The sequence below is a fragment of the Ochlerotatus camptorhynchus genome, unplaced genomic scaffold (assembly GCF_037179485.1).
Source record: "Ochlerotatus camptorhynchus isolate MF236.1 unplaced genomic scaffold, CSIRO-AGI_Acam_v1.1 ptg000045l, whole genome shotgun sequence".
NCBI classification, from domain to species: domain Eukaryota; kingdom Metazoa; phylum Arthropoda; class Insecta; order Diptera; family Culicidae; genus Ochlerotatus; species Ochlerotatus camptorhynchus.
The window spans coordinates 1,477,099-1,501,051 of record NW_027040536.1 but is presented as its reverse complement, the minus strand read 5'-3'; the positions used below and the strand labels follow the sequence as shown (position 1 = coordinate 1,501,051).

General features: G+C 40.1%; 1 protein-coding gene across 1 annotated transcript; it reads right to left on the bottom strand.

Annotated features, from left to right (window-relative positions):
* Positions 1-6,625: 6,625 nt before the first annotated feature.
* Positions 6,626-22,233, bottom strand: Agpat2 (1-Acylglycerol-3-phosphate O-acyltransferase 2). The gene is made up of 6 exons (XM_065238627.1): positions 21,518-22,233; positions 8,767-8,945; positions 8,213-8,346; positions 7,936-8,117; positions 7,702-7,867; positions 6,626-7,636 (listed from the first exon to the last, which is right to left on the bottom strand). The coding sequence occupies exons 2-6, from the start codon at positions 8,943-8,945 to the stop codon at positions 7,476-7,478; spliced, it is 822 nt and encodes a 273-aa protein (XP_065094699.1). The 5' UTR covers positions 21,518-22,233; the 3' UTR covers positions 6,626-7,475.
* Positions 22,234-23,953: the final 1,720 nt, after the last annotated feature.

Below are 23,953 nucleotides of genomic sequence, written 5' to 3'. Positions count from 1 at the left end.
TCGGAGTTTTCGCAAATATTCCATTTGAATCATGCTGCAGTTTGCCGGAGTTCTTTTAAAAATTTCTCAAGAATAGTTTTTGGATTCTCTCTTGCAGTAATGGCATAATCATTAACAAATTGACATTTTTTTGCTCTCAATCTCACGGTTATTATGAAGCATATCATGCTTGATATTGATTTTACAAGCTCCTTCGATATTGCGAAACTATTCACAACGTGTAAAGTTGAAGCTGAGAGTTGAATCGACATGATTCCGTTTTATCTCGTTTTCTTCGAAAAAGAAAGTAGAATAATGCTATCTCTTTTTTCTCTTCACCGATGGCAGACACGAAGTGACTGCTGCCAGCCGTTGTGGAAGTTTCGAAAGCATTCGGGTGTAAAGCAAAAATAATGAAACTCAATCTCACCACAGTTTGGTGAAATTTGAACCTGGTGAATTTGGTTAGCTACGATATCACAGCTTGCAATATCAGTTACTGCAAATGCAACAACTGCTGTTTGCTTGTTGATTTTTGTCAACAAAAAAAAAATGATTTTGATTTTTGGTGAGATTTGATTTTTTGTTATTTTCCCAACACTGTTCTTGCAAGACTAAATCAAGGAACTTTGCAATTTTAATTCCAAGATGATTTAAGAAAGAATTCCTAGAGCGATACTCTCTTGCATTCCATAGAAATTCGCTCTAGGAATTCTCTCTTAAATCACCTTGGTGAATTCACCTTTATGCAAAGTTCCTGGAGCTCTAAATCATTCTTGCAAGAACTTGCTTAAATTGTTCAGCATAATTATCTTAAATTGCTTTTGAATATTCTTCACAATACCCTTGCTTGCACACAAAACTCATGTAAATTTAGGTTCTCTGAGAGTGACATATACGAGCATCAGTTTTGACATAAAGTTGAGTCATAACAAACGCGAAATACACTTCAATCAAACCTACTTTTCGACGAGCAAGGAATTTTTCAGTCTCGGAGCACTTAATATTTCAGTGCCAACATTCAAAGGGGCGTAATTGCATTTGTAAACAATGGCTTTAGTAGTCGATTTCTCGCGAATGAAAGCTCACTCATGAAAATGAATAACACCAGCACGCAGAGGGATGTTTACTGTACCAGCTAGTATTTGTAATTTAGAGGAGTGGGCTTTTATTTGCGAGAAATCGACGACTAAAGCCATTGTTTACAAAAGCAATTACGCCCATTTGAAATGTTGGCACTGATTTAATGTTTGTTTACGTCTCATATTTTATGTCAAAATGGATTCCGGTACGTGTAAAATTAGTTATTTCGAAGTGCGTGGAATAATCATGGAAAACTTGGCTGCAATTCTGCCCATAATTATCATGGAGCTCTTAATATATACATATATATATTTTTGTAAACTCTCCTCTACATTATTGAAGTATTCTCGCGTCACTTTTCAAATACACCAATGTAACATATCCACCATTTTGAAAAAATTGAAGTTGAAGTTCGACAGATTATTATTTAAACTGGTTAGAAACAATACATTTTGCAATACTATTTTTAATGTAGTCAGTGAATAATAACGTTGAAAATTAAGTTGAAACGTTACAATCACAATTTTACTTTGAATTTCATGCTACAATATAGAAACAACCACATAGGACGTTTTGACTAGTAAGTTGTACATCGGACATGTTACATTCGGCAATTTTTCTCAATGACATAATCAATGAATGTTACATTGGACATTTTGTCTACATGATACTAGATTCCCTTTCACAGATTTCAGAGTAGAGTACCTAACTTTAGATTGGCCCCGCCTTTGTAAAATGAGCACCAATCATGTTAGGCAGTCTGAATGACCGAAGTAACATTTCAAACTGTACGTCGGAAAAATTTTGACCTATGATTATCTTAAATAAATGAAAGTAAAATTGGATGGATGTTTTTGTATCACATACAATGATAGAAGAGCAATAGTTTGTATCGCTTAACTCGATTTGTTAACATTTGTAACTTAGGACCTTTTGAAAAGTGACGCGAGTATTCTTTCAATACTTGAAATAAATACTAAAAAGTCATTAGGATTATTTTTCAGCATTCTCTAAGTATTCTGCTGAAATTTCGATGCTTTTCTTCTCCAGATTATCTTGGAATGCTACCAGAATCTGATGTTCTTTGATATTTTCCATTGAATTCCTTTCAAACTTTCCACGTAATTCCTATGTAATTATCCTCAGATTTAGTCTCTTCTCGATTTTTTATCAGAATTGACTTGGATTTCTAGTCAGAATGCCTTTTAAGGTATTGTCAGAAATCCCTTGGAATGCTTATCAGAAATTCTTTGGAACGATTGAAATTCTGTTGAAGTTCTCTTTATTTACTACTCAGAAGTTCGAACGCTATTATTTCCTAATAATTATCCTCAGCACTCTGTAAGTAATCTCCCCTCCTGGAATGCTGTTACAAAAAGAACATTCTCGTTCCGATTGAGATTCCCTTATCACCGTGTTCCTGGAATTCACGTCATGTTGTTTTTGTCAAAATTTTCGTTTAATTGTGACCACATGTCCCTACAAATTGCCGTTAAACTTCCTTTAAAATTATCCTCAGAAATTAAGTTGGTCTTCTTTTTACAATTCTCATGGAATTCACCTCAGATTTAACATTTAGTTCTTCTCATAACTTTGCTGGTATTCTCCATAGAATTTTCCTGAAGGTCTCTTCGCAAAGCACATGAAATTTTTTTCATAGGAACTGTTAAATTAATTGTCTGTAACTTTTTCATTTTTCATTCTATCCTAATTGTTTATTGCGAAAAGGGGACGACGAAGCAATAAGGCCTAAGCTTTAAGTAAAATTTAGACAAAACTTTTGGTAGAAACAATTTGTTTTTTACGTTCCCGGCGATTCGACCGTTTGGTTTTGGCCTTTCTCACTTTATTAAAAAAAAATGCTACAAATTAACAACAGGTCATGAAAACACCCATGTACCAAGAGGTAGGTCACTTCGCACATCAATCTTGGGTCATATTTTTTGTCAGTGTGCCGCAGGTGTGCTGATTGTGCCGATCATAGAGCAAGCTGCAATTTTTAGTAAAATACCCATCCCGGCAACCCGGTATTTCTGACACCTTGAATGTTTTGGTTTAAAATCGCAAGGAAAAATCGGATTGGAGATGACGCGGGAAGTGGTGAGTGTGCGAAATTTTAGTGTTTTATTTTCATAGGATGATAAAAATTATGTGGTTTAGGATTTTACAATACCTTCGAAGGCAGACCAGAAACCTAAACTATTGTGCTGTGAAAAGCAACGGTCTATCAGTGGCCGGAAAGAGGTGGAACCGGTGGGGAACATTGTAGGAGACCGACCATAGAGGATGATGAATAGACTTCTGTAGTTTGTTTTGTGTGAGTTGCATCATTATTTGAATTAAGGGTGCTAATAGGCTCTGAGTAACTACCTCTTTCTTTTGAGCCAACTCTAGAACCTACATTTCGTATTTAGATCTATATAAGTGAACTGCTGGTCTGAGTTCCTCTGGTATATTCAATTAGAGGATGGACCTGAATATACAGTCAAACAGCACGTAATGTTGGGAACAACTTCAATGACAGTTAACAATCAGTGCTTCAATTTTATTTACAGCAATTCAATGCCTACGAGATTGTGCCGAATCTAATTTTGGCACAATGTGCTGAGTGACCTTTGTACGTACTTACCCATGTACGCTGTTTACGATGCGTACAAGTTTTAAACCGGAAACGATATACATTACAACCCTTGAGAAAGGCCGAAACCAAACGGTCGAAACGTCGGGAACGTAAAAAAAAACAAATCGTTTCTACTAAATGACTGAGAAAGCCACCCTATAAAATATTTCCAATCAACCAGTTAAAAACACCATTAGCTTTAACCAAAACTGTATAGAATTTCTGCCATAAATTTAGTGATAATTACTCTTTAGAGTACTTTCTACATTGATTTTGCTATTACATCATTATTTCATACATCAGCTTGAATTACATTGATCGATATTACATTTTTTTTGCTGTGTAACAGAAGCTATTTATACAGCAAAAAAATAATTTTGATATCACATCAAAGTGGATGCAATACAATCATGTCGAAAATTTCATGTAATTTTTATGACCACATAAATAAACAAATGCAGTAAAAGCAGCGTAATGTCAGTTCATGCATTGTATTAATGATAATTTTGTCCTTTTTAGCAAGTAATATTACACCATATTTTCGACATGATTGTAGTGCATCCACTTTGACGTGATATCAAAATTATTTTTTTGCTGTGTAGAAGTCGTGAACCTAGAGTTATAAATCGACTACTTTTTTTTACGGTTGTTCCGGATTTTCTGGTAGATCCCCGGGGCCTCCATATCATGAATTCATACTGATGACAGATCTACAAATGTTTTCGGAAGAAGCCTGATAGGGGAAATGGATGTAATGTCGGCCTAAACGCCACTAATTTGGGCCCATACATAAATTCAGCAATCGACTAAATTTTGAATAGCAACCAAAATATACATTAGTATCGTCCCAATGACGCGTTCATTTAGATACAATTGATAAATAGCATATTTTTAGCGATGGGCCCAATCTTAGATCCATAGGCCAACATTAGAGCCATTTCCCCTATGTTTCAAAAACGAAATATTGTTATTTACGCATTCAGTTTCATCCAACCAAAGGTGGCCATCTTCCACCGACACATGTCAAACTGTAACAGCTTCTGTAATACTTCATAATTTATTGAAAACTATATATTTTTCATTATAAGTACATCTAACAGACATACGTTTTCCTTATAGCAACATTACTTTTACATGATAAATTATATGATAGCTCTAATGCAATAAATTCCGTAAACAAAAATCAACAAATGCAGGCCTCCGTCATACACAATGTTTGTTTTTGTTTGTTTATTAATTTATTTGATAAGGCTCAAACGAATTAACTTTACAGAGTCGAGGATTCTTGGTCACTATACAATACATCTTAAAACTATAGTCAAAAGGTACAACACAATAAACACTTTGTCTTCCGCTATCCAAAAAGCCTCCTCCTCCATCAGAACTGGAGCCGCTTCCAGTGGTTTCATTGTATGGTATTGTCGCTAGACTTGGAAACCGAAATGACCCACTCACGACAATCGATTTTACTCTCGTTCTGTACGTTAAACCTAACGTCGCATCTAGTGCGAACTATAGTGCATCATTAAACGAATACAGCGCAATAGATGCGACGTTATGTTTAACGTACAGAACGAGAGTAAAATCGATTGTCGCGAGTGGGTCATTTCGGTTTCCAAGTCTAGCGACAATAGTTACACCAACGAGGGTCAGATCGCTTCCATTGCAGCAATGGACGCAAAACGTGGTCAACACTCACACACTCATCACTAAACGGTTGCTTTCCTAAGTCGAAGACGCATCCACCGAAAGAACTGCAGATGAAGAACAATGAAGATGACCACACAATGGTTGCTGCCGAGAAAACAGACGATCGCGTGGCACACATCGAGAGCTGCTTCTGTCGACAGCCGAGTGAACACTGCAATGTTTGTTGTTGTTGTGTATGTTGACGTTTCACTGCATCATTTTTTTTTTTCAAGAGCTGATTGTTTCAATAATCTAAAGCGTGACCGTCTTATCCCGGGTGCCCGTCTTACCCCGTCGTCCCCTACAGTATTATTCCAAGACCTTAACAAAGTAGAACACTCGGAAACAAATGAAAATTTAAAAACATCCCCACTCAGCACAATTCTTCCAATTTATTTATCCATCACATTTAATTATTATACAATTTTTCATTGTACGTCTGAAATATTACCATCGAACAAGACTGGCGAAATCCTTGGCAAAGCAGCATCGTACGTCGAGAACAATCTCCTGGAAATGGCTTCCTTCTTCTTTTTCTTATAACTTTTCCCGAGATCCAAAAAACTAGTTGAAGGAATCGGAGCTCGTGGACTTCTTCTCGGATCAACTACGTAGGTCGTACTGGAGATAGCCTTGAAATATGGAGACCGTGGTGATTGCGTCAGCAAATCCACAGCTTGCACTCTGTCCGATTGTCTTGACGAGCTTGGTCCTTCCATAATCGCCGGGACCACCCTCGTGCCACCATCCTGTCGGCTCTGATGATCCACGGCGGTCGTGAACCGCTGATCCACCTTCTTCCGAAAGTATTCCTTGTAGCTTGAGTCACCATTCTCCAGCACACGTTGCGTGGTCAGCGAGTTGCAGTAGTAATCGTAGTACCGGTCCAACAGCGATATACAGTTGTAGCAAATCGTCTTCGAGTGGGCATCGTTTTCGTCGACAGTAATCGGAAGACACACGCGGATTTTGACCAGGATCCGATGCTTGCGGGCGTACGCCCCGAAGATGGACACTTGCAGTTCGTCGTTGGAGAGGCAAATCCGACAGACCGGAGCGTGCGAAGACATTTTGTTTCGATTGTTTTGCTTTGACGGGGATTGTTTTTAAACTCGCGACGGGCATGGAGCACGTGATTGTCTCCGCAACGGCTTGCTGTTTTTTTTGATTTGACAGTTGTGGGCATGCAATCGATTCGGACGGGGGGTGATTCAACGGAAGTGTTGTTTTCGGCTCAGAAATAATAGCTGTTGGTTTCATTTGGTTTTGTATTCACTTCTAGAAATGTTATTAAACGTGTATCACATGTACCATATATTTGTTTATTGCTAAAATTTCACCACTCTAAATAGATGTAGCTTTTTAGGAATATTGTTTTCAGTTGTTTGTTTATCTATATACAGAATCAAAGACGCATATATAAAGATCAATTATGCAGTAAATCTTACATTCTTACCGATCCATCTGAGGAATATTTCTCACTGGTCACAATTCGCACAGAAATCTACTACCATTCCAGAGTTGTATCACTACCCGTCCATTCATTGCAATGTTAAGACACGATGTTTTTAATTTATTTGCTCTAATCTTACTTCGTGCTATTCACAGAAAAAATAAAACATTCCTTAAAACCCCATTCGCGTTCTACTCTAGCCTAACGAATAAATTCTTTGGGAAAATTAAATGTTTCGGAGGCTCCAGTTCAATTTTGTTCCTACTCGGTCCAGGCGGGGAAGATTAATTCTTTGAGCAATCATTCTTGCTTTGTGCTAATTTTCCTTAAAAACTAGTCCCATTAGAAAAGGATGGGTGGTTCTGTGGCTGCAAAGATAGGGCACTATTCATCAGAGCTGACTGAGGGATGGAAAGCCTCTTCATTTCTTCAATTCTACGGCTAAAGGTGCGTCGTTCCTTTGATTTCCCATTCCTTTGCGGAAAAGGACCATCATGGATGAAAAGCTGCGGTGGATAAAGGAGCGTGTTTGCTAACCAGTTTTCCTGGAAATTAATACCCCACTCAGACGTGAACAAGAGTTCAAAAGTCTTTTACTTCGTTTACAGTTTTTTTGTAGCGTTTTACGCGTTCCATTTTCGATGGTGGAATTTAAAGACTCTTGCTGAGATTATTAATCGCCAGCGATTCATCACTGAGTGTTTCGTACTCGATTTGCATCAGTTTGTAGACCCGGTCCATCAATCGAGGCATGTCCTCCTTGGTCATGCCAGCACAGGAAATTTCCGGTAGAATTTTGATGATATTTTGGCCTGGAAAAGTAAACAACATTAAAACCGACTCTAAATATGGAGTAATTAATGTTGATTTGAAATACCTCGATTGAAAATTTTCGCCTTTGAATTCAGAAAGTGATACTTGGAAACCACCACGGGCTGGATGTAGCCTTGTGCTTCAATTGCAACGTGGAAGGATCCTTTCTTGAATGGAAGCAAGCTGTCTCCGTTGCCTCGGGTTCCTTCTGGGAAGAATAGAATTTTCGCCTGAAAGTATGCGCATCAATCATATGACAGTTCTAGTAGCGAATTTATCATAAAACTTTTCCACAAACCTGCTTATCATTGATGGCCTTCGATTCCTTATTGATGGCCGTCTTGGCTGAGCTCTGATTTTTTCGATCGATAAACAGGGTCCCCCATAGCCAGCTGGCCAGTCCAAATGGAAACATGTACAGGACCTCCTTCTTTGCCACCACCGTCGCTCGTCCTACGATGGGCCATAAATAGGCCAGCACTACAAGTTACAAATAAACAAAAAATACACAGTTCAGTTTCCGTTGTCCAAAAACTATACTAATTGCCAATTTCCCCTTCTCATTGGTACCTTACCGACTAGGTCCAGCGCACTTTGGTGATTCATTAGGACAACCCCTCCGTGCTGTCGGTTAACGTTTTCCTTGCCGCGAACTTCGAACGAGGCGCCAAGCATTTTCCCAAACATAGTACACAGATAGGCGGGCAATCTAGAACCATGGCGAACAAGTGCAAGAAAGCAAATAAAACTGTCATTATCAATAATAACGGCATCGGCTCGAGTTTGTCCAGTAACCCGGCACAAACTTGTCTCTAATAAAGGCAAAAGCAAGACAAAATGGTCCAAGGGGCGAACCGAACGACGAAACTGTGTGCGTCAATTTGCTTAATAATTTATGGGAAAATTGTCCCTTTCGATTCGTTCAGTTTGCTTATTTGCTCAAATTCTAAATAAATTACGTTAATTATCTAGTAATCCAATCACGATGTAATTCCGAAACATTTCCGTTTGCATGTAAGCAATCGGGAAGAACAATGTAATTGTCTTGTTTGTGCGAGGAAATGTGGCGGAATCGTTCTCGCTGGATTGATGAATAAGATATTTTGTAATACCTCGATTGGATACTTACAAGGCATTCCGGTAGTCCCGTGGCCGGAGAAGCATGAACGGAACTGGTCCCACGGCACATACCACCGACAGTATCACGAAGCAGAAGAATTTGAAATAATACCGGGCGGTTGAGGAGAGTGTGATGATGAAGAATGCCATGAAGGCAAGCCCCAGCAGCTCGCTGTTGGTGGTGGTCATCTGGAATTGATTTGAAGAAACTACTGTTACTGGTGTGTGCGATAAACTTAAAGGAAAGCATCATTGGTTAGATTACTACAGTGGGATGCGATTTTACCGCTCTTTACAATGTTTCCAATTGCCCCAGTTTGTTCCAGAGATTCTTCCATAACTGCTCACAATAGTGAAGCGGAAATTACAATGGCCTTTCATAGATTTTGCACAAAGCCAAAATGATGCGTTCTCAAAAATGGATTTCTACTACATATTTTAAATCATGTGTGCTTGGAAAACGTCAATGAATGAACTCAATGAACTATATAGCATGCCAGTAATATGTTGCCCAATACTCAATTATTGCAACCTTGTTTTCAGAGCAAACTGAGTAGGCTCTGCCTGCGAACGGGTGGTTTTGTTTTCGCTGGTAAAGGCAACGATCAACCCGATTCGTACCTTCCTCAAAATTTACTCACTTTCTACTCTCGATATACAATTTTCACACTGCGCTAACGGATCTATCAACTCTATACTTCCGTCTACTAATCTATCGTATAAAATGACCACTTTAAGTCTGATACTTGACGTTAAGCATATCAGCATCTCCAAGTAAATATTTTGATATATTTTTCTTCTAGAATTACGTTAAAAGTAGCCAAAATTTGTGACTTTCATTCAAACAATAGTAACTTGTTGATCCAGTTTTGTCAAAATTGCTGGTAGAAAATCACGCCAAAACTGCATGACAAATGGGTCCCATTTAGTTGATTGAAACTGATAGGGTAGACGTACCAGTTATGGCTATACGTTCCCATTATGGTGTGTTCCAATTATGGCCTATGGAATTCCATAGGCCATAATTGGAACATACCATAATGGGAACGTATAGCCATTACTGGTACGTCTACCCTATTGTGACAGCCCTTTGGTCGGAGATAATCTTTTATAATGATACATTATAGGAAATTGTCTCTACTAAAACTATGCAATTCAAAGAAAATTCACAAAAGATGATGACATTTGTTTTTAGAGACAATTTGAATGCGTTGTTACAGATCGACAGCCCAGACATGATTAAAAATATATGACTTGATAAGAAGCTACTATCAATACTAAATTTTCCATTGCGTTATGATTTCGCATGCATCCAATAACAAGCTCAATCTACGACATCAAATGATGGTCTAATTACTCTTGTAGGACGGCAATGAAAATGATAAGACTTCTCGTTAGAAGGCACACATGCAGCCCAGGAAATCATTCGAAACCTTTTATAGTGGCACGTAAATAGCCTATCATATGATAAACACAAATCACACATCACTGATTAAGATTCCCATCAGAAACAGATGACTCATCGTGGATAAGCTCGAAATGTTGTTGTTCGACCAAGAAATCGATTCCAGCCACTTCACTTTCGCTGAAATCTTGAGCAACATATGAAATGAGCCAAATTGAAACATGTGGATCAGAAGGGCGAATTTTTGAAAAAAAAAAAATTATGAAGCTGAACTTTATTCTCCTTTTGATATTTCGCTTCGACGTCGTGCTGCTTTTCCAGCATGGCTTCGATATATTACATACGTTGCCTGCCCCGCTCCTGCTGTTCCTCAGATTGCCTCAGTAAATGGATTAACTTCTGCTCGCGCTGCTGTTGACACTGGGATTCGTCCATCTCATCACGGCACGGCTGATCTTGAACATGCTGCCACCGCATCTCGTTTGTATTGCGTTGCCACACTGTATATGGTATGGTTCCCATTAGCTTAGGGGCGACACTCGGAAGATTATCCACAATTATCGGGTTTGGAAGTCGGGCGTTCTCCGAACTCTGAGCCTGTACTTCGTCCAGAAAGCGAACATACGACTGGATGTTAACTAACGGTAGAAGAGGGACATTCGCTGGACTATCGGCACGCCGTTGTTGCTGTCCGAATGGTTCCTTCGCGAAATTGTCTTCGATCCCCCGGCTATACCCAATGGAAATACTGTCGGTGGTGCGAGAGATCGATTCCGTAATTCCAGCTGGGACTCGCTGGTTACTACGTTCGGGAAATTCGTTGATTTCCATGGGCGTTGACGATCCGACAGGCCCACTGCTATAGTCTGATGGAATCTGTCGTTGTTCTTGAGTTCTCGCAACAGTGTCCGTCGCGAGTTTTGGTGGTGATTCGGTGGCCGACGTTGCCGTGAATAAGCAAGTTTTCCGCTTGCAAAAGTGCTCGGCTGCTGGTCTCTCGCCGGTGAGATTGCGAGCAATATGAAAGATGCCTCGCTGGATACGCACAAGACTGGACGGGTGGCAGTTGGTGGCCGCGAACTGTTCCTGGGGGATGCACTAGACGCGAACCTCCTCCCAGATGACCATGGCAATGCAAGAAAATTTGTGTTCGTTAAAGGAAGTATTACGACAAAGGTGCATCACGAAATGCACGAAATGACCCGACAACAACACGACATTGGGTTGACATCGAACTTAAATTACTCTTAAATTGATCCGTGATCGGGTCGACTTGTCTGTTCGGGACCATTTTGCTGGGGTTCTTCCAAACTCGTATATCAAATGATAGTCAGTGACTCAAATGACAGTGACAATGAGCTTCGAATGAGAAAAGGACTCTTCAAATTAGTCATGTGAGAATTCGTTTACACATAATTGATTGAATGGTTGTATTGGTTTATCTTCAATAACAGTAATAACAATATCCATTTGATAACGGTGATGCATACATGCGGGGCTTATTGTAAGTGAAAGTAACTTCGGAATGGGCGTGACTCTCCAGACATTCTGAAATGGGTTGCTGGATCTGGCAAATATTTTTAAAAACTAATACTGTGATGAGATTCCCTATATTTTAAGGGACACTTCTGGAGTTACCAAATATTGAAATTTTCAGAGTAATTATAGCTTTAAAATCGGTATATCTTCAGGAACACATCCATTTGAGTTTTTTGAAAACATTGTACGTTTGGAGAAGCTTTTGATTACATAAAATGACCCAACTTTACTGAAGACTGTGACTGACATACTACCTGACAAGCCTGCGAATATACAGTAATGTTTCATATAATACCTGTGGAAGAGGATTTCTATAGAAAATGGTCAACTTTGATATCTAGTTTCTTTGTCCGGTTACTATCAATTGAGTTGAAGGTACGGCTGAAAGTCTCTTCAACCCAAGGGGCAATCAACTCTGCACACTGTGCCGAAACACAGCATGGGCACATTATGGCACACTTTGATAAGTAGGACACAAGAAATATAATATCAAACGGTATCACTGTTGAGTGTTGACGTTTTGCCAATCGTTGTTAAGGTTAACTACCCGCTTCAATAGTTTGTTTACTCACAAATGAAGCTAGTGAGAGAGTGTCATACATAAAACCTAGGATCATAAAACTGGTGATACAAGGATTCAATCAAGAATTTAAAAATATCAAAAGAGTACCTACTGGTGTTGAGAATCTTTCGAAAAATTCTGTAAGTATTGTCTGAATCAGCAAAACTAAGTCCGTCTCTTCCGAATCACATCACAAATCTAAGCGGATCGTGTCTTTATCTAGAACAGCTTCTATTCGGGCCTCACTTCAGTCGACTTTATCTACACCATGGCCGGTTCTTGTCGGTACGGCAGTCAAGACGGCTGAAATGGGTTACATCTAGAGACGATTTGGTGATAAATTCGGAAGGTTACACCAACAATTTCATCAATATTAAACAAATGGAAATATACGACGGGGATGGTGGAACACCTACGCTATGCTGTTAGTCGTACGAACAGAACTACGAAGGAACTATGAGCATCGAGCTTGATGAATCCTCACATTCAGTATTGGAAAAGTTCACCAAAACTCAATATGACTCGTGATTTCCTTGATGAACTTCGTGAAATATTGCAAACTTTCCCAACGCTGCTCTCATTTTCGCCCACATGGTTTACCCAAAGGTCACCCCCATTGAAGGCGTTATTCCAGAATACAATTCTTATTTTTGAATTTAGCATTTTGTACGAAGCGTACAACGAAGCATCAGAGCGGGATCTTCTGCGATTTGAATCCCGGTCTTGCCGAATATCTTCGGAACGGTAATTTACACATTTTCTCCTCTGTTTTTCCTCTGATATTCTTGTCAGTCATTAGTCTCAATTGGAATGGAATTCGATGGCATGATCATAGGACTTTATAGGGATGACCATAGAATGCTATAAGCTGTTGAATCAAGAATCGCCCACGTCTGTCATCTGTGTGAAGCCGGGTGGATTGGGCGGAATCTGCTCGAGTTCTATAAAGACCTACAAGCACCGGATAAAACGCTTCCGCTGAAGTTTGCGGTGGCCGAGAATCCTATTTTCGAAGCATGACAGATGTTCGGGGGGAGATGTTTGATAATTTTCATCGGTGGTACATTGCGGAAGGTACCACAACGGCATCAGAACGTAGCTTGGTAGGCTTGGAGGTGGTAATCAGCAATACGATAGGCTTGGGTTATATCACAGTAGTGGAGCTTCGGATCGGAAAGTGGCTCCACTTGTCATTTGCGAACACTAGCGTACCTAGCGGTAAAAAGCATCTTCTACCTGCAGTTAAGATAGGCAGCATGCTATGATAGTGTGAGTGCACATAGAAAGCCCGTGTGCAACGCTACCACAACCATTTTTGATTCACCGATTTGTTTGCACTTCATCTTCTGTTCTGTGGTTATATCTTTGAGGACACGCACTTCAGAGTCGATCAGATGTGTGTGGGTGCAAAGAGCGCCCAATGCTTCTCAATGCAGTGTGCTGAACATTCAGCACTATCGCAGGGACTCGTAGTCAGCCATGATGAGTGTTGTGAGGACAACGAACTGGACACTGAAGGTAAGACGTGCGGCGATATCGGGCATATTCTTTTCCGGCTAATGGTCAGTTATTCACAATAGCGATCCTGTCAGAAGTTGCGACAACCCACCTTTGCTGCAACGGAAAATCATAACCTCGATTAGAAGCCGAAAAAGAATCACCCAAAGTTAACAAAGCAGCAAAAAAATAATTAAAATGAGGTTAAATTGTGGCAGGACCTCAGAGGAGAGTGACTTCGATACCGACACACACGACGATGAAAAAAAATCTAACTCGGATGGTGCATCTAGTGCATCTGCATATTGATCGAGATCGCCATCGGTTAGCTCATCTACCCCTCAAGCAATCCCCACCGAAAACGCAAGCCAGGAATAAAGATCACATGATATGCAATGTTGTTTAGATTACAGAGGCTAACACATCGCGCGCAATATACAATATTTCACGATCCAAACAATAATTAAAGCTGTTGTTTGCAATGTTGTTAATGAGACTAAGACCTTTTGAATTGAGGATAGTGTAGTTTGAAATCCTCTCACTAGACGGCACTAATGTTCTTATGAATTTAGTGTAAATGCAAGGTTGACATCTCGAGATCTTTGCTTGATACAAAGATGCTCTTTTCTACATTGTTGTTGAGAAGGCTGCGACCTTTGGAATTGCTAACATTTTAGTTCGGAATTCCCTCGCTAGGTGGCACTAGTATTCTTATAAAATTCGTGTACATTTAGGGTTGACATGTCGTGCAAGTGATAGGCCGACATCTCTAGATCCTTGCTTGATACGAAGTTGCAGTTTTCTGCAATGTTGCAAAACAATGCCAAGGCTGTTTGAATTGATGACAGTTTATTTTGGAATTCTCTCGGTATATGGCACTAGAATCCTTTTAAGCTTGATACAAAGATGCTGTTCTCTGCGATATTTTTACGAAGATGAAAGCATTTTTAATCGCTGATATTCTAGTTCGGAATCTTCTCGCTAGGTGGTATTAGTGATGTTATAATTTTCTGGTAAATGCTGGGTCGATATCTCGAAACCCTTGCTAGATAAAAAGCTGCTGTTTTCTACAAAGTTGTTCAGAAGCCCAAGGTCTTTTGCATTGTGGTCAGTATTGAATGGAATTCTCTCGTTAGGTGCCACTAGTCTTCTTATAACATCTCGAGATCCCTGCTGGATACACAATTGCTGTTTTCTGCAATGTTTTGACGTAGGACTACGTCTTTAGTTTCTATACTGGGGGTCACATTAAAAACATCAAAATTAAGACATGTCACGAAAAATCCCAAACATGGACGCAACGATAGAGCGCAAATTGAACACACGACACATTGCGCATGCTCACATGAGCGAGCTCACCATTTCACCAATGAAAGAAAAGGAGGAGAAAAGCAGTGATAATAAAAACGCTTGCCAAATCGTTTTCTTCGCCATTTGCTTTCGAGCAACGGACGGATAAGCGTCTGACACGACGTATGAGCACCAATACGAAGACGACGATAAAAGCATCCGCATCGACCGGAGAAAAGGCTTCCCGCAATAGACTCTTTTCATGCACCATCGATGTAGAGTGCGCTAGCCGATTTTGAGAGGAAATGTCATTTAATCCATTTGTTTACATCATAACGATGATTTTCAATACTAAAAATAATGTACATTTTATAGCACAACTTGCACATTTCTATCGGAAGTGGTCTTATTTTTGGATTATCTACAGATCTGAACTGATTTAGAGTTGAAATAATCACACATTAAAAATTCAGAAGATCATAACCGCTGAGACAATTTTTTAAATCCTAATTTTTCTCATCAAAAATATATGGAAGCACCAGCCGGATTACTGCAAACCCGATTCAAAAATCAAAATATTCCACGTGGATGATGATTTCAAGCCCTTGCGGTGGATAAACTAATCAGGAAAGGTGAAAATATTGTCCTCTTCCTATGCTTCACGGTAAAAAATTTCCACCCTCATCACTCTTTTCCCTATTTCCCGCCAGAGGCTGAAAAAAATGCTTAGTTTCAATTGGATTCGCCTATAGGCAGCATGACTAGGCCGCCGTCATCCGGTTGGCATTGACTTGCACTGGTGTGGCCACCATTTGAGAAACAGCCGGCCCTTTTAAGGGCCACCAATTCTAAAACGGAAAGAGTTAAGAACTACCCTAATAAAATTGGTATCATTATTTTGCTTAACGACGTGTTTGGGTTATCATCCAAACAATTTGTAGAAAAGTTCGGCAATTTGGGTTATCGTTCGTTTATGGTATTTGTTTATTAGGGTAGATGATCAACATATTTGTTCCGTCCACTAGCGGTCCTACGTCAAGCTTCCGTTCGTGCCCCTAGGCACAGACCCTTCTACTTTTTCAGGAGGCTAATCCTATTGATTTGAGGGCAACTTAGTTTGGAATTCTCTCGATAGGTGACACTAGTGTTCTTATAAATTTCATTTAAATGCTGGGTCAATATCTTGAGATCATTGCTAGATACAAAAATGCTGTTTTATGCAATGTTGTTCAGGAGGCCAAGATGATCTTTTGAATTTTTGACAGTTTAGTTCGGAATTATCTTGCTAGGAGGCACTAGTGTTATAATAAATTTCAAGATTTCTGAGTATATATATATTTCTATTAAGTAGTATGTGACTATAGCAAATCCAAAGTTACATATGCAAAAGTAAATAAATTTAGAAGTCACATGTAGTAGAATCATTCCATTTTTCATACCCGTTCGAAAAAAAACAAGGTGAGGCGCGGATTGAGCTTAATAGGGCGGAAATTAGATCAAAAACCCTACTGATGTTTTCTTTGAAGCCATACGTTGAAAATAAGTTCAAATTCCGTGGTAATTCGTTTTAAGTGTTGATGAAGAAATGGAAATGCTTTACCAGTTTTTGGAACGTTATTAAAAAAAATAAAGTGCAAATGAAAGTGGTTGGTTTTCTCTAAAAAAAAAGTAGAAGGGTCTGTGCCTAAGGGCACGAACGGAAGCTTGACGTAGGACCGCTAGTGGACGGAATAAATGTGAAGAGCATTTAGTTCTTTTAATTGATCAATTATCTATTATCTCAACTCTACCGTTTTTGAATTGTAGGCGTACCAAATTTGTAGTAATTTTTTCAAAGAGAAAGTTGATTAAGAGAATCAATCAAAATCACTTGCACCCCTGCTTCCAAGTTTGGTTACAAGATTACAACTCTGGAGAGCATTTTGTGTGGTCCTTGGGGGCTTGTGGTTCTGAATATGGACAAACGATAACAGATAAATTCTATTCCAACTCTTTACTGATGTAAGCTTGATGGCCCTGAAAAGCTGCTACTGCTGCTATTGCTGTTCACCACGCCGTCCGAAGCAAAAATGAGCCAATGCCATACAGCAGCGCTCTTTTATATCTTTTCAGGTTAAAGCAGAATGATGTGCAACCAAGTGGTATAAAAGCTACAATAACTCCTCCCATTATGAGTAGTTTGCTATCAAGTAGCGACACTGGCTCTTTTCCTTTTGCGTACACGGCGAATGAGAACGACCCAAATTTGAGTTTAGTTCACTCATAATCACCAAAAGTGCAGGAACTCAGCGATGAGTAAATTTGTCTCATGGTTTCCTGTGGAAAACCTAAAAAATCTGCCAGAAAATGAGGAAATTGACGAAAATTTTATTCAGTCTCGGAGTAGTATCAATAGACTGAGTGAATCCAATCTTTACTTTTCTAAAATTCGGGAATTTTTCCCAGGAAAATCCTGGAAAAACCTGGGAAAAGATGAGGCAAATTTACTCATCGCTGAGTTCGTGCACTTTATTTCTTATTTCTGAGATAACTAAACTCAAATTTGGGTCGATCTCATTCGCCGTGATATCACCTTGGAAGATATCGGCGCCGTTGGTTAGCGTGATTACCTCTCATCCCAGCAGGCCTGGGTTCAATCTCAGCCGCACCGGCATGTTCTGAGGCATAACATATCTGATCCCACCTTCCTTCGGGAAGTAAAGCCGTTGGTCCCCTGTTCATGAGTTGATGGGTCGATATGTAGGGTCCAGGTGTGGGAGCTGGGAGGCAGCATTGGAGCTCAGTAGCATTGGAGCTCAGTACGGAAAACAAATCTCGCGTCACTTTTCAATAGGTCCTATATACATTGATCAATTCTCTTCATCGACACTCTCTTTTGTAAATAGCTCGGCTTCACAAATGTTTCCTGCCGTCTTCGTCGAATTAGATGCTAGATTGATGCTTCTTCCATCGAAAACATCCGGCCGTGGGGATTCAAAGTTGATCAAGGTTGAGCAAAATAATTTGTACCCCTGCTTCGAGTTTGATTACATGAGCATTTTGTGTGGTCGTTGGTTCTGAATGTGGACAAACAGGCAGATGAATTCTATTCCTACTCTTTACTGTAATAAACTTGGTTGCCCTGAAAAGAGCCGTTTTGTTGCCAAAGTTGGTGATGATTTAACCTCCGAAACCAAACAGAGTGCGTATCTGTCACTTCAAAACGTAGATGACATCCATGGCCACTTACGCTTGGCGTGTTTAGTGTAGGTGACAGCATCACGGATCTCATTTTTCAGGAACACCTTCAGCACACCTCGTAAATCAGACCGGCGAGCCAGACGACGGATGGTAGTTATCTCGAAGAATTTGCGTTTGGTTCTGAGTATGGCGATGAGTGTGCAAAATATTACGCAATTCCATCCTCCCTATTCGCACGCGCCCGAGGATCGGAGGCGAATGCCACTTCGACTTGTTTCGTCTACTTACTACTCTCTGACGACTGTGCTGGGGAAGCAGCATATGCATGTAGATAATTGGTGGATTTGTTAGTTAATTCGACGATTTTGGACAAAGCTGGACATTTACCAGTTTTTCAATAGTTTCTTGTTGAAAATCAACATTCGGAAGCATTGCTATCGACGCGTTGCCATATTTCTGATCGATTGGAAATAAAATTATTGAAATTGGACCTGCGGCCGCTGAGTTATTAACGTTCAAAATCTTTCTTAATTTGTTACATGTTCCATTTTCGGTTTTCACAAAGTGTACCGCCATATAGAAATCAAAGACGTAGTCCTACGTCAAAATGAAAGTACACCTTTTAAACTATTCTATCGAAAGAAAAAAACTACCTGTGGCTCAGACCATCAAGAGTTGGGCCCACTTCTTTTATATAGTTCAAAGCTGTTTTTTCATGTTTCTTCTGTATTTTGATTCTTAAAAATGTCATACAACTATAGCTAAAAAAAAACGTTCATTTTTTTTTATATTTTTCCATGCAATCACTAAAGATTTAGGAAATGATGATTTCTACAATTTTGTATAACACTTCAATATAAAAAATCGTCAGCCAAAAAAATACATTTTTTAAGTGACGTTCCAATGAGTAATTTAAGGATGATCCCCTCATCAGATGCGCCTTCTATCAACTAAAAACCAAATTGATTTAATTTCATCTTCATGCACTTTTTACTTTTTTTTTCCTGAAATTCACCCTTCTGGACCACTGTTCAATGACTTTAAATGCCGATTTGTCTCGCACCACAAAACACCCACGCAAACCAACTACACCGTCTGATAAAGCAAATTTGCTCTACTGTCGTACTGAACTCAATGAGTCTTAATCTGCGCCCATTTTACATGTTGCTCCAGAAATGTTTACAAACAACTTGCCATCCTAACCTTTCTCTGAATCACGTGCTGATAGTAGAGATCCATCATATGAGATTTTTCCAGCACGCTTTTGCCGGTAGCCAGTCGCATGATAACCACACCGGCGCGTAGACCAATCGCGTGTTCCCTTCTTTATTACAGCTGATTACCAGTAATTGGAAACGCATTCGGTGGCGGCGGGCCACCAAAATAAAATGTTTATCCCTGGTGTTTTTCGATGCCTTGCCGCGTTGTCTGGTTCAAGTGTAAGGTTTCGAACACTTGATGTAGTACATTGACACCGACAGGCCCAAATATTTGCTTGAAACGAGCGTAATTTGAACTTGTGAGTCTTACAACACGTATGGAACATACTGCCAGTCAGCGAGCCCTAGCCAGCCGGCTGTTCATAGTCCGGCTTGTAGATGTATGTCAAATGAATTATATTAAAGGGCAATCAATAAATATTGATAAAACAATCAGCGATAGTGGTGTGAACCAACGCAGCTTTTGAATCATCATCGAGCGAGCTTTGTTTGTAGAATATAGGAAATTAATCGAACTGTGATGATCAAGGGGCATTATCGAGTAAAGAATTGTTTGTGTTTCTTCGACCACCCTAACATGTCACCCATCAAGTGTGCTTGATCAACATTCCCGCTGATGATTAACAACAAAGCGCTAACAACACCACTTCGCCTTCTCGAAACAACGGAACGCGGGATGCGGTGAGGAGGTGTTTTATTGTTGGCAGCTTGTCAGCCTCAGCGCAAATGTGATTAGTAGGTACCTATAGCCATCACGTCGGCGAGTTGCCATGATATTGAAGCAGCAGATGCATGCTCCAAATGACACATGAAACGTGTTCTGCCTCATTGATTTCGATTAGTGGGTGCTCGCTCATGTGTAACCTTTCGACGCGTGTCACGATGTTTAATTCTTACAAGGTTAAAATTGGTCACGTACCGAATGGAAAAACCCTTGAGGGTTGAGGATTCTATTTACAGACGTGTGAAAGCCCCTTAATCCGAAGGTGCAAACGAGAAAATTACTTCGAATGCGTCTGTCAAGCTCGTGGCAAAGTCCAGGATGAATGGGGAATCTATCGTTATCGTGGATTGAATACAGCAGATACCAGGCGTATTTTATTACTCCTCACCGGTTTGGCGATTAGAGTGTAGCAACAGCGATAAACCAGTATGAAAGTTTAAGAAATTTGATAACAATTAATACCTTAGTGCATGAGTATAGGGGGTAACACAGCTGCACCAAATGGAAACTTCGACACGGGTACTAATTTCTTTATCAGACACGATTCAATTGTTTTAAAAGTTAATGACACCCCGCGTAGGTAGGTGTTTTCCAATTGTTGCTGGATTAGAATGATTAGAAGGTGAAGAATATGGCCAACGGTCAACATGTCGAGGCTAATCGCCTTGATTACTAAATGTATGAATGAACTTTGATTCATTTCAAGCAAGAATAGATGACGTACGTGGGGCTTCCAGTACTTAACAATGGATAATTTTTACATCTCGATCAACTATTTCTTAAGCTCAATTCTGCACTGAACTTTAAGAGCACAAAAGGTTGACTTTAATCTGTTTAAAACGTTATACAAAGGCGAACACTGTTTACATAATTCATGAGCAGGCACATCTTTGCTTCCGTTTTCCCTTTCCAATTGCAAACGCTTCCAATACAAAAAAGCAATCCAATATAAAAAAAGCATGCTGTGAGAAAACACAAAGTCGAGCATTATTTTTTCAAACTTCAAACACAAACAAACACACTCACACCGACGTACACAAAAGCTCTCATCTCATCAACCCGCGATCCTTGCCACCTCGTCCTTGTCCTGTCCTTAATCCTTCTGCCACCCACCGAGCCGAGAAAAAAAATCCATGTGAAAAACTCCACCATATGTCCAACACAACCACCAACGTAATAATGTAAACAGGTCAGGCAATGTGAATTTGTCGTCTCCCTCGTTCTCTCGCTGTGGTTGACGGAGTGTGACGTCAAACTCCGTAATTGATTCAAGCAGCGGGAGAACGAAATCCACATCAACCAGACCTGTTTATATCACATTGCCACACCACCACATCAATTTACCTTCGCTTCGATATTGTTTTCGTTCGCAGTTTGGCAGACACGACGCGACTAAATTGGCCCTAAATTGGTCTACACATTTAATTCAATTGATAAACTGCTCCTCCCTCTCCTGGTTCGCTGCTTCAGTTCCACCGCCGGCGACAATGGCACTCCTCAACAACCGGTGGGCTATTTTTGAACACACTGCAATAATCGTACGACCACTTCGTATCGCACTATTCTCACTGATTGCCCAATTGATCAACAATAATAGAAACTGCTACTGCCGGTGTTGCCCTTGCTACAAATCTGTGCCGCGAGCTGATAGCGTTGTTGCTCACTGGAGTTCACTGGAGAGCGGCACATGTATTATATCGGACGGTGCACGTGTCGTGATGCTCTCCGAAGCTTTCACACTTTCACACTAAAGTTTCTACGCACACAAACTTCCGAGTCCTGTTGATAGTTCATGGCATTCGTTTTGGTACAGGCAGAAACAACACAAGCGAGCAACACCCACCCAAACACCGGTGGTTCGACTAGCAACTTCGTTTCACCTTTCGGTACTAACTGATTGGAAAGGATCCGATCGTCACGAAACGTTAGACCAGTAGTTTCCAATGCACTCACTATGAATCCCGCTTCCAAGAACACAACAAAACCGCTTCGCACCGGACGCCGTCACGTTCCTTCCGTGACATGTTCTTCCCGTCTACTGCAGCTGAACGGAGGCGATTGCTGTGGTTTTGTGTCGCAGCAGCAGCAGCAGCAGCATGGCAATATGGTCAGCCAGCGAGCTTCAATGCGGGGCAGGGCAGCCAGCTTTGTAAGTCGGTGGAACTTGATTGTTGAAAAATAATTTTATGATTATTAAGTACTTAATGCAAATTAATTCAGCATTTTGCGAACCTTAGGTATTTCATGCCTGACTCCGTCGAATTAAACAATTAAGGAAAATAACAACTTCGCAGTTTCCTTTCCCTATTATCAACCAGTGCTCTTTTAAGAAGTGATTATATTGTCGTCAGACGTTTCGGACTTGAAAATTGGATGTTCTAGTCTAGTCTAGTCTAGTCTAGTCTAGTCTACACATACACAGCCAGTACTTGAAAGAATCCTGGAAAATGATACATCTATCATTTTTCTTGTCATTATTAATGCCTGCTGCACATCAAGGATGTGAAACAAACAATAAAGCGGCCAGGCCTACTGTGTAGCGTTTAGTTAATTTTTGTGGAAGTGAATGTTTACCATGTCTACTTAATAAGTATAGACAGTGGTTAACATTTAATCCACAGGTAATCAAAGAGCGGGGACATACCGTACCAACCGCTCCGTATGCAGGACGGCACCGCCAACCCACTGCCATCCCTCAATCGATCCAGCCGACCTCAGTCGAAGGACAACAGAGAGCGGTGTGCGGACGTAACCTATACGGAGGGAATGCTGTATTCGCCTAGGTTATAGCGCCCTTGCTCGCTACCATTTTCTTCTAGCGGTTGGGACCTGAGCACTAACTCTTGTCCTAGCCCTATATGGCATATGGTTATAGCGCCATTACTCGCTTTCTGAAAAGAGAAGAAGGGAAGGGAAGGAGAGGAAAAGGACTTGGGAAAAGGAAATGCGGAATTCCTTTCCTCATTAGTATTTGTATCGTCAACTTTTATGAAAATTATATAAATCATTTTTCCTTGGTCAGAGGTATTATTACGACATTTTAATAAGATTGTCTTATCATTTGTTATTCAAAATTTAATGTTATAATGATCAACATAGCTTTGGATTATCCAATATATTTCATAAAAAAAAAAAAAAACACATTTTTTAAGCTGAAATGAGTATTAGCAACCTTGTCATACAGATCTGAAAATTAAATCAGTAGCTTGCTTCTCTGCATCAGACATGCTTAGACGGCTTAGACTGACTCCACAAATCAATGGTTGCTACTCCGTGATTGGCCAGAATCAGTGAAATTGCACAGTGAATGGGGTTAGGAGTGACCGAAAATTCTCATTGTAGGGGAAATGGCTCTAATGTTGGCCTATGGGTTTAAGATTAGGCCCATAGCTAAAAATCTGCTTTTTATCAGTTTTATCTAGATGAACGCGTCATTGGGACGGTACTAATGGATATTTTTGATCGCTATTGAAAATTTAATCGATTGCTGAATTTATGTATGGGCCCAAATTAGGGTCATTTTTGCCGACATTGCATCCATTTCCCCTAAAAGTTTCAGTGACTCCTTATATTAAAGATCAATGATGACGCCGGCCACGTCTTTGCAACCAGGTGGGAGATGGGAAAGAAAGTTAAAGTGACCTTTGTTGTTATGGGGGCCGTGTTTACCTCTGCGTCCTCACAAAGGTCACAGGAGGGAGGTTTTGTTAGTAAGGTGGGGTTCTTTGGACCAGGATTCACCTTGATAAGTGATGTGATGATTGCTTTGATACAATCGCA